Source organism: Megalops cyprinoides, chromosome 5, assembly GCF_013368585.1.
Source record: "Megalops cyprinoides isolate fMegCyp1 chromosome 5, fMegCyp1.pri, whole genome shotgun sequence".
In the NCBI taxonomy this organism is placed as follows: domain Eukaryota; kingdom Metazoa; phylum Chordata; class Actinopteri; order Elopiformes; family Megalopidae; genus Megalops; species Megalops cyprinoides.
This window is the reverse complement of record NC_050587.1, coordinates 15076700-15088836: the sequence shown is the minus strand read 5'-3', so window position 1 is coordinate 15088836 and position 12137 is coordinate 15076700. Positions and strand designations below refer to the sequence as shown.

Sequence of the window (12137 nt, the reverse complement as noted above, 5' to 3'; positions counted from 1 at the left end):
AAGTGTGTCTACACTAATATACATTTGTTGAGCACTCTCCATGTTGTCAGTTACCACCTACACCAAAATAAACCGCCTCTTGGTCCCACAAGATCTTGAAGCATCATCAAGAACTGATAGGGAGCTAAAAATATAATTCAACAGAGTAGTGCATTGATGTAATTGCCAATATTTTCAGTGACAAATAGCAATGCTATTCACACATGACTAAGCTTTGAAACTTTTTCCGTTACATATTCTGCATCTGTGCATCCAGAGCGACACCTTCTAGCTCTGCTTTCACAAAGTGTGTGGATGCATCCAACTTTAGCTCCACATAAATCCGCACATAAATCACTGTGCATTTTCTAGAAATGGTCTGATGAGGTTTGTTCGTTGGGTGTGAGTCACACTCCAGTGAACAAAAAATGGCAACAGCTGTGCTCAGTCGTTTTTGTGGGAGAGAGAGGAGGGCCCCATACTTTGCCTGTCAGAAGTCAGCACCTCTGTCCAGTCCGAGCCCCCGCCCATATGTGGGTAGTTCACTAAAGTGAGTCATCAGCCTTTGGCAGCCATCCCGAACCTTCCAGGAAATAATGTAGGCCCTAAAACCCTGCACACACAGGGTAAACCGGAGCCCCATGGGCCAGAGTGCATAGAAACTTTCCAGTGTTGCTGCAAGCCAACCACAAAAAGCAACACTTCCGGTTGCAGCAAAGAATCAAAATAACGATACCACAGTGAAAATGGAAAACTGCTTCAGCTTGGTTTCTTCAAATTCATGGCTGTGATCTGACCAACTGGATAGTGAGATTCAAACCACCAACTTGTCTGATGAGCAATTCTACAGCAGGCATGATGTCCATGGGTATACAGGAATATGAATTATTAATGGATGGCAGTTAACGCTATACATTGACTGCTTGTATGCACTCAATATACATCCACCTCCAAGCAATCTCTCTGTTATCCAATGATTTTCAATATTTATTGCCATTACAAAGAACCTTCAGTGACACAAATTGCAGCATCCAAATTGCAAATTGCAACATCCAATAACATAATAATAATATAATAATAGATCTTGGAGCCAGGCCAGGTCTGAGCAGGAAATTAATGCCAGTAAAGTTTTCAGTGCTCTGTGGATATAACACAGACACAAATTTTTCATGTGAAAAATTTTCAAAATCACAATTTTTCAGTTGTGAAAAAGGTTAATGTATATTAAACTACGACTATTCATGAAAATGCTACAGCTTCATGGTCACCTCCACCCATTAATAGACATTTTATTTTGATAACAATGTCCTATTGGTCATTTAATAATATGAAACTGCTCACTGTATTTTATGTCTACTGAATTTTATGTGCACTGAAAAAGTGAGGTCTGGTAAACAAGTCATGCTTTGTTATCATGTTTTGTGAAACATTCCCAAATTTATTTTTATTTCCATCTCAGAAAAGAAAAACTTTCAAGACACCCACAATGAAACACAGCAAATAATACAAAGAATTTTTAACATAAATGAACAAACAGTGAATGGATAAAACTACGTCAAAGAGCATTGATGTCTCCTTGTATTATCTCCATGCATGCGTCATGTCATTTGATGACACCGCTTTCTCTGTGGTCCTTCCTATTGTCTGCAGTGAAAATTAATCCAGACGTCTAAACTTTGCACATACAGGCAATCGATGGCCAGAGTCAAATGAACAAATCACTTCACAGACAGCTGGTTGTAGCCACTTAACCACACAGAACTCCATTTTTCAAACCTGCCAAATACTAACAGAAACAAAACACAAGAACCAAACTTCATTGTTATAAATACAGTAAAATATTTTTTAAGAAACAATTCTAAAATGGTTTCAAGAAAAACACATTGGGAAATACCTTTGAATTTGTATAAACAGAGCTATCATTAAAGTATGCCAAACTGTAAACTTTCTATTTATTACCAAACCAAAAGGAAAAAATTTATAGTTTGTCTTACTGCTCTGTATCTGACTGTCTAGAAGCCACTGACAATGCTCTCTTTCATATTGTACATTATTGTGAAAACAGTCACTCCTGTTTCTCGCACAGAAATGAACTTGACACAGGTCCCACCATAAGCACACTTTCTGAGGGCAAAACATCTCTCACACACAAAAGAGAAAAAAACTAGATTCTGTGGTCCCTGTATTAGAGCACTTGAAGGCACATTTTCAATGCCAATTTGTACCAGCAATTTGTTAAGCTAAATTATTTCTCAACAAGCAGTATCTTTAAATTCAACACACACAATAAGTACTACAGTTCTGGTACAATATGTATTTCTAATGTGCAAGGCCATGTGACATCCACCCTTCGTTATGGCTCAAAATCGAGAAAGGTGACATCACAGTGACTGCAGCAGGCATTTGGCATCACTTTAAAAACACAGATGACATCAGCGCGTGCATCTCTAAACAGGAGGGATGCACCCCATAAGATGTCTCACCTGCCTTTCCACGTGTCTTTCGGAACTTTGTCACACCAGTTGCTAGTCGGAACCCGCCGACAATCTGTCACACTTAAAGTTACAATGTTTTTTTTGTTGGAGTATTGGCTGATCAGACCTTTGTTTCATCTGGAATCAGACAAACTGATCAGTTGATTCTTCTCTTATTAAGAAAAACGTCACTTACAATGTCACAGACTACCAGTATTCGAATCAAAGCCCACCGTCCGTCTCAGGAGGTCCTCCTCGATGCCAGGTTCACCCAGTGCCGCTGTTTTTCCTGAAGTTTCTCCTCCAGGCACTTAATAAGGACAGGATCCACTTTGGGGTCCAGCTTGTTGGCGAACCAGTGGCCGTAATTGAGGAGCCAGCGGAGCTCAGCGGCGCCATAGATACAGACACTGCGCTGGTGGGTGCCAGTGCAGGCCGGGTACAGAGAACCCTCAAGGTAGTTCCACTTCACCAGCCGCGTCCTGCTCATCAGGTCCGTCACATCGGGCTGGGACCTCTGGATCCCACCCGGCACCCCGGGCACGCGCACCAGGGTGGCCCAGAAGTGCTCGTCCGGGGAGTACGTGTCCGCCGACCACGCCAGAAAATCCTTCACCAACTGGTTCCCGTCGATGTAGCTCACAAACTCACGGGAAAGGACAAAGTAGGCGCTCCCGATAAACATCTCGATGCCATGTGGAGGCGGGGCTTTGGCCTGAGCGGTCCTGACGGGCAGTTTCTGGTACTCGAAAGGCATGTCCTTCAGCACGTACTGGAACTTGAAGCGCTGCTTCTTGAGCTCGCTCGGCCGGCTCGACTCTAGCATGTTGGCGCCCTGAAGCTTCTTCAGCTCCATGACAAGCTCGTAGTTGGACCTGAGAGGGAAATCCTGGCCACAGAGATTTATGACGTACTTCCACTTGACCTCGGACCTGAGGAGGTCCGAAAGGCAGTTCAGGTCAGCATTGAGCCGGGTGATGTTGGCGTACTGCACAGACTCCAGCTTGGATGCAATAAAGACATTGGGAAAACAGCTGGCAAGGTTCTCCATTGCGGCTTTGAAGTTTTTGGAAGATTTCAGGTCATAATGAATGCAGTAAACATTGTGAGGCATGTACACTGCCCTCAGGATCCTCTCCACCATTGAAGCATGCTTATGCACCACTAACGAGTAGGCCAGTGGGAAGTCCCGCTCCTCGTTTGATAGAGGCAGGTGTGCATACCCCCTTGACTCAACATATCTCGGACAGTCTGAGGTCAAAGACAAAATGTTCTCATCCTCCACATCAACAATGTCTTTCCGTCTTATTTCTAAAGACTTCCCGATCTCCACTGGGTCCATTTGATAAATAGCAGTGCAATCGATGTCATGTTTCTGAGGCTGAATCCTACTGACTCTTGCAGTAATTCCATAAGGCTCAATGAAAAAGCTGTTTTTTACAGTTACCTTTATGTAGACAAGCTTCAACAGACACACCACCAGCAACGACAATGAAAAAATAAAGCACTTATATAGTCGTTTATGTAGAAAGGTGCATCTTATTTTCATTCTGCAGAAAAACAGAAAAGATAAATTATTAGTGACACCTAGTAATATGAAAAAAACCAGAAATACAGGGCTAGCATCACAGAAACCAGAGATCATACAGCATGAACTTTGTAAGCTCTCTAGGTTCAAATGTGACCTTCGCCTGATCTTAAATTGGTTATTTTGACTAGCTGGACTAAAATCTACTTAAATGAACTTTTATGCTGAAAAGGTCATGAGACCTACCTTGCTCAATAAATAACACGTTTGGAAGTTCTTTCAGATTCCATTAAGAAAGTTCCAGTTCTCACATGACAGCCTGTAAAACAGATAAACTCTTTATGCAAACATTCTTCAAACAAGAAGGCTTAAAAACGCTCAAAAGGTGCTGACACCAATACATTTTAATTACATAATAAGCTAACCACGAAAAAACACTAGTGCACGGACATCTGTACTCCCAGTTCATATAAATGTACTTATTACTGAGGTTTGCAGAGCAATATGGCAAGTCACGAGTTGGTCAAAGTTTTCGCTTTGTTTTTTTTTTTTTTTGTTTGTTTGTTTTTTTCTCCCTGTCAGACACGCGAATCGTACAGCTAGCGTTACAGTAACACTGCTAACAAAGAAAACTTCGGCCACCAATTTTATCCTGAATAATCCAAAACGTCCTAACCAGCTATACACATTTGTTAAACAGTGGAAAAACTTACGCACGGCGTTACAATGTTCCAAAACTTTAACTAAATGCATTCATAATGCGAGTAAAAACTAAAACCTCACAAACAATAATATGCCACTCGAACCTTACATTCTGTATGTATAATAAAGTCTGCGGCGGATTTTCTGTCGGTTTATACCACTTTCCTGTTCAGCTTGAGCACAACAACGGGCTTTCAGAATATATGCGTGGAAATATATATATATATATATAAATACATATTTATCTTCAGAGGACCTTATTCGTAAAATAAATGTATTGCAGAAAATAAAACTGTAAAACAATTTCTTAACATAAACACGCCGGTTTATCAAACTTACATGCGTGATGTCAGGGACTCCTCGTGCGTGTCTGCAAAAAGTAAGATAGGAGCGAGTTCTGTGCTCGTCGTTTTCATTTCAGGGAGAGAGAAGAGAGACGAAAAGTAGGTGTGGCAACGAGAAGAACTGCAGGCAGAGCAAGCGCTGTAAGCAGCTCTGTACAGGCACTCTGCGTAGAAGACCACATCAAAAAAGGTGTCTGATCACATCATGAAGATGTGTACACAGTGGGTCGCAAGCACGTCTTCAGGAAATGTCAGCTTTTGCGTCTGTGTCCTCACGTTAAAATGCACGTAATCCATAGTAATCAAACACCACTGGTCTTAGTGCGTCGGTGACTCAACTGTGTTATTCACAGACGGTTATCAAATAACAAAGTTGTTTGGCCCTAACTTACAAGAAAATGTTAAAGGGCATTTTGTCATGAGGTATGGAGCATTTTTTTATGTTTTTCTCTTTTATTTCAAGCTGAATTCCCCGAAATTGAACTAAATGCAAATGTAAAAAAAATAAATAATAACACCATTACTGGAAGTTAAGATGAAACCAACCAGACATCCTTATGACTTTTCACAGAATAAATTGTAATTAATTATGCTCTATGTTTCCTTTCTTTTAGGGTGTAACACAGGCTCTTCACGGAGACACCTCTAGTCACATCAGAACCAGTCATTGCAGAGTATATGTTTTGTGTGTGAACAAACAACACACCCTAATACTGGGAGCATTGCCACCACCACACCTGTGTAACACTGAGGCATTAATCACCTTAGCTTGGAGAATCAGGTGGGTAGTGCAGGTGGTAGTGATTAACAGGTGGCCCCACTCTTTCAAAAATATGAACCAGACAACAAAGTTGGTGGTAGCTTGCCAGGTCTACATTTGGAGAATGATGATATGATATGATATGATATGATATGACATGACATGACTGCACAAACATTATTTGCTTTGTGTGTTGACCCTAATGTACATTTCAAAGGGTTACTGGCAACAGAGGCAAAATTCAGGCAATCATTATCTTCTAAGTTTTGCTAATCACTGAAAAAAAAAAGATAGCAAGATAGTAAAGCTTCTGATTTTGAATGCATATCACCTATACCCACACCAGTTTTTGCCTACTACCTACTATAGCCCACAGACTAATACTTGAGAAGATGATTGTAAGGATGGAGCATCATAGGTAATCATATGGTTTCAGACAGGTTTCAAGACACCAGGCCATACGTTCGTTATTTTTGTACCTGAATCTTGTAACTGAGCAAAAGACTCACACTACAATTCTACAACCCTATAAAACCACACATGCAGTAGATATGAATTTCCATACAATCAAAGCATGTAGGATGCATTTGCAGTGGTTACAGCAGAACTTTATTTGGCGTGGAATCCAATGTGGGCCAAAGTTGTTGGCCCTCCCAAAAGAACCCCAAGCCAGAGATTCATGCCCTGAATTAATTCAACCTCGCCTCTCTGTCAGTGGAGAGAGGTGTGAGATTACATTTAAGGAACATGACAATTTTTTAGATACAGGAGATTAGGGAGACAGAGAAAAGATAAGTAGTATGAATTGCAAATTGAATAAACTGCAAAACTTGCTAAGACCTGAAAGGAAAACAAATCTATATGGTTAGGCAGGTAATGCCACCCCCCCAACAAGGTTCAGATGCAAAATCCTGTCTGTAGAGACCAGTAACGGCGTGGGCAGGAATAATACGAAACCACAAAAATATGATGAAGGTGACCATGAAAGCGGGGAAAGAAACCAGAGGGGCTGACAGGAGAAGCCCATGGACAGAACAACTAGGTAGAGGTTCCAGGGCCTGCACAGCACTGGTGTGAGCGCTGGAGAAGTGGGACCAAGGGCAATAGAGGAGAAGAGGGTCACCACCGGTTGAAAAGACAGAGAAAAGTGGGCATGGAATGCGGCATGAGACGGCGGGGTCGCCGTGGTGCCAGGGGTGACCTGGACCAGGCAACCCGTCCCCGTGTCCATTCACCACTGTACATGGAATGGATATAAGCAGAAGGAAGAGAAAGGCGTGCACAGAGCCCGGTAGGGCAATGGCGGAGACGAAGGGGATAGAGGCAGGGTGGGGGGCATGACAGACCGGGGACCCATGGCAGGAGTCTTGCTGAAAAGGTCGTTATCAGATGTGTGGAGCAAGAGACCGATCCTCTATGAAGGAGCGTGTAGAAAGTGAGCGGACAACAAACTGCGAATGCCGTAAACAGCTAACATGAAGAGGAAGTGCGAAGTGCTATTATTATAGTCGTGGATGGGACCGGTTTGTCAAGTTTCCATCAATTGTGTGGGAATTGTGTGTAAATTTTCCTCCTGAATATTCATTTGGAACCTCAGTAAGATACCACAGAGGAGAGCAGAGCAGAAGAAACAGACTAACACACCTTAATGAATCCAACATGATGAGTATGCCTTTGTGTACCATCAATGCGCAATGTGCTCAGGCAAGAATATATGTAAGAGTAATAATTGAAACACCCAAAGACTCACTCGTAGTTATTGTGCTGCACTGAACTGCTTCACTCTCACAGACAGTTCCTTTCACAGGATGGGGCAGGTTACCTAGTGAATATTCATGTTCGTGTAGAGGTGATCGATTTCCCTGCACCGGCCCAGTAAAGTTAATTTCCCTTACAACACAACAAAACACAGCTTGCTCCAGCGGGGACCAAAATAGCAATTACGCAGAACCAGAGTGACAGCATAATTAAACAGATGATGTGGACAGACCTTTGAGGAGGGCTTTTGCTGGGGGCCCCTCAGAATTTGTGGTGTGGTTTAAAATTATTTATGCATAAATCATCCCTGTGAATGGTGACTCTGTGCCCCAAACAGCACACCTGCCTCTTCACTTTGCTGACATTCAGAACCCTCTGCAGAGCCTTGAACAAACAGTTCAGCAGTACCCAAGAGATCCCAGCTCCATATTTGCTGTGTTGTTAAATATGCCATCAGACACCTTTCGTCTTTCACCTTCTTCCAAGTCGAATGGTGGGATTACTGCTTTTCAGAAATGAGAAGACTAACTCCTCTGGAGTGAATGCACAAGGCCATTATTACTCTGATAGGCTTATCATGGAGGCCCTACTCCAAGTGCACTAGGCATGTTTAAACCATACAACTACAGGAAGCAGCTTGAACACAAGAATTACACTTACAATAATACATTTCCTGCACAGCATGTGGGAGGTTTTTCTGTACTGAAATAACTAGTTTCACAGGACTTCTTTTTGCTGCAGAATGTATTCATCAATGGATATCCTAATGCTGTGCTTAATACCAAAATATAATGCGTGCCAGAACATACCAGAGGATAATTCAGATGAGCACTCATGTGTTATAATATAAAGGTACACACTGTAGAATTCTGAAAATACCTGAGGCTGTCATGAGACCTTTATGTCTCTTGGTTTCAGGAACCACAGTATATCCTATGCCTAGATTCTGATACCTCGAAACTCCTTTACTGGGGTGAAATGTAATGTACTTGCATGGATCAGTGCTAAGCCCAGTGTGTAGGCGATGTGATATAAGCTGATTTAACTTCCTAATGGTTAGATTTTATGTTACTTTATGCTATGTTATGCTGTTACGTTACATGGTTTCTTCTCTGTTTCTTTGTTCAGCACTTCTAATGTTATGAAATTTTTCCTTACAAAATATTTTAAATTAAAGCGAGTATAATAAGTCAAAGAGTAAATGATAAAGCATGTATAAGATGGTGTCTGATGAATGATTGCATGCTTCTGCTGAAACTGTTATCGTTGCTTTATCAGATATGTCAGTTGCTGTTCTGTACCCAGGCCTTTTTTCTTGCAGCTCCAATAATATTCACTGTGTCTTGCTATCATGGCTGTCTGGATTCTTCTCCAAATGAATAAACAACAACGATTAGTTGCGCTGAATAAATGATATGGCAAGGTCCTTCAAAGTGGTTTAGAATAAACACAAACAGACATAAAAGCAAACATTCAAATGCAAGGGTAACAGGTAACAACAAGGCTCAAAATGAGTTGCACAGATCAAGTCTGTGCCTTACAGGAAATGTAAAGAGGAAGAAATCAGTTTTTCCCATTCATCTTGCGTCATGCTTTATTTTCGCATTTAGAGTTGGAAGGGATGGATTTCAACACAAACATGTAATCGAAAATCCACGCTCACTTTATTGTGCAGGAGACAAAATTCAATAGAACACAATACCAAAATTCAGGATGTCATTTCATTCATGTTACTGACTGCAATAAGGTTGCTCTGGGGGTGGGGGGGTGGGGGGGGGGGATGTTGTGGAGTCTTCGGGTACTCTTTGTTGAAATGTGTGGTCTTGTTCCACAGGAAAATTTAAGCAACAAAGTAAACGCTTTGCTCATTTGCTTGTTTACATGTTACATTTCGTCACATTTCTGGCCATGTGTGATTCTTCAGTAGAGACCCTTAATGTTTCAATGCCTCTGTGTAGCCACTCAGTCATCAGGAATTGAAAATGTCCTGCAGAGAAAAGGGAGATAAGCCATCTTTGATCTAGGAAGTTTCAGAAAGATTTGACATACTGCAACTAACGCCTAACTACCAAAATGTGTTGAACATTTTTAGTTGAAAAAACAGCACTGAAAAATCACACATTTTTAATGACATCAAAATGTATTAGAAACATTTCATAGAAATCACCCATAATATGCTGTACCATGTAATTGTTGGAGCAATATTTTAAGTTTATTGGAGTAAGATTCAAAAGCTGGATAACTGTTATCAGGTCTCTGCTTTTGTATAAAAGAGGAAGTTTTGTTTCATGCTTAATGAAACTGAAAGCTGTAATTAATTTCCATAAACCTTCTTGATGTTAACTTCTATCTGCTATGAGCATGTTGAGTCAATGGAGACTTTTTGTATAGTTTTAATTATCCATTTATGTATTTTCAGTTTCTTTTATAGCTGTGGCATATAGGATTCTCAGCAACTGAACAGGTGGGTTCCTGAATTACTCAACATGGACACACTCTTGACAAACTGCTCCTGAGACATTACCTTTCAGCAGAGGTGGAAAACCCCAGCTTCAGAAAGTAAACGTCCTGCCACGTATTTGTTCCACCCATGCACTACACCAGCTGAATTTAATTAGCACAACTCTTCAGCCAGGTAGAGGAGCTAATTAGTGAAATCACCTTGTTTAGTGAATGGCTAAAACAAACACATGGTAGGACATTTACTTTCTGAAGCTGGGGTTTTCCACCTCTGCCTTTCAGTGACCTCTGTTGGATGTTCTCGGAGCCCCTGTGAAACATTTGACAAGTCTCTTATCTTTGGCCTTTGTTACCAAGTGCTGTAGTTTGACACCACTGAACATGTGAAGGATGAAAATGCCACCTTTGGGGACAAATATATTTGTTGATGGTGCTCATTTTTGTGTGAGGGAACTGACAAAAATGTTTCTGATGGGTGTGATTTCTACTAACACTGGCATTTGCTCATAGAACATTCTGGCATGCTGACTCTGTACACTGTACTGTGTGGTGCTCCCTGCGTGTTTTCCACATAACTACTGCTCTTGATCCATTGCCTTGGGTGACCGCTGTGGGTTGGACTTCACTGTTCCATGACTTCACAACCTCCATAAATAAGACTTGTTTTGTCAGGTTGTCGCCCATCTTTTTAAGCACATTTAATTAAAAACACCCGCCTTCCCTCGACTGTAATGATGTGCTTGTCACAATCGCAGTTGGTCCTAATGCCATACTGTGTGATGTGAAGTCTGATGCTACATTGTGTGTTAAACTGTGTGTAATCTAACATTGAACATGTCAGTCGACGACAGTTAGGCTTACAGTACTCAAGTTTTTCAGTTGCCTTCAGGGTAAGTGTCCTTGAGTTGAGTTTTGACGACAAAAGTTGCATCTTCTTTGTCACACATGGTGATTTGACTGTGACAAGGTCCTTGTTTATAAACTGGTTTCAGCAAACAAGTTGCTTGGAAACAGTACACAACATTGTGTTTTTCTACAGCCATATTGCCAGTTCCATTGTCAATGCTGTCACTTGCAACAAATGGCTTTCGTAAGTGGCATGAAGCCTCTGAAACAGTGCAGGGATGTGCTTGTGTCATCAGTGAAACTCCATATGTTATCATTATCTTGTCCTGAGCTGGTTTCTCAACCAATGGTGGAGGCCTTCAACAGGTGAGAGTCATCCATTGACCTTGTATCTCCACAGGTTTCTGGTTTCTTACACAGATGTAAGCAGACTGTCAACTTAGAATATCATTTCACTGGGTTTCAGACCAGCAGAAAACCTCTGCTCTGCTCTGAGTAAGTGGTGCTCTGCCAAGCACTGCCCACTGGATCCATCCTCCTTTCTCGAAGAAAGCTGTATTCAGTTCACAGCAGCAGCCACGTAAACGCTGGTCCACTTCCACTGTTTCCCACCATGTTGTGTGCTAATCAGAGGTCAGGCTACTGACAGGATACAGTACATGTGCTCCTGCACACTGTAGTAAGCACTGTTTCTATATAATTGTCTCTTACAACCTCCATTGGTTCTTTGTGCTAAACCAATAACAGGCCTCCCTTATTAGGCATGCAGTTAGTTTGCAACAATGGCACTGGGCCAACAGTGCAATGCTTTTTATCTCATGGACACAACGTCCTGCCTGACAGAGTGGCTTGGAAACAATTACCAAAGATCTGAGGTTCAGAAGTACTTCCTGTGGTTTATTATCTGTCTTTTCTTTTTTTAATCAAATTTTTTTTAATCCCTTCATGTCTCATAGGCATCCCTGATAAAAGTTTATCACAACATGGTAAACTAGTGCTCTCCTCTTTATAAAACACAACATCAGCAACTCTATAAATAGAAGCACAAGGCTCCATTGTATCCACGTCATCTTCCTTGCTAATATATTCATGCAGATGTGCTGTTCCTGAATAAACTCATTGTGTTTATCACCTGCAGTGCAAATGTACACGAGGTTTACATTGTGTCATTGTTTGTTTTTTTTTCCTAAAGTAGTAGGAGCAATGTCATGCTTGCCTGTGGAAATCAGAAATTCCAGTTGCCTTTGGGCATGACTTGTCTATTATTCCCTTCCCATCAATCATCG

General features: G+C 41.4%; 1 protein-coding gene across 1 annotated transcript; it reads right to left on the bottom strand.

Moving 5' to 3' along the window:
• Positions 1-1978: 1978 nt before the first annotated feature.
• LOC118778054 (beta-1,3-galactosyl-O-glycosyl-glycoprotein beta-1,6-N-acetylglucosaminyltransferase 4-like) lies at positions 1979-5121 on the bottom strand. Its single transcript, XM_036529372.1, has 3 exons — positions 5023-5121; positions 4228-4300; positions 1979-4003 (listed from the first exon to the last, which is right to left on the bottom strand). Exon 3 carries the CDS (start codon positions 4000-4002, stop codon positions 2695-2697), a length of 1308 nt encoding a protein of 435 aa, XP_036385265.1. The 5' UTR covers position 4003; positions 4228-4300; positions 5023-5121; the 3' UTR covers positions 1979-2694.
• Positions 5122-12137: the final 7016 nt, after the last annotated feature.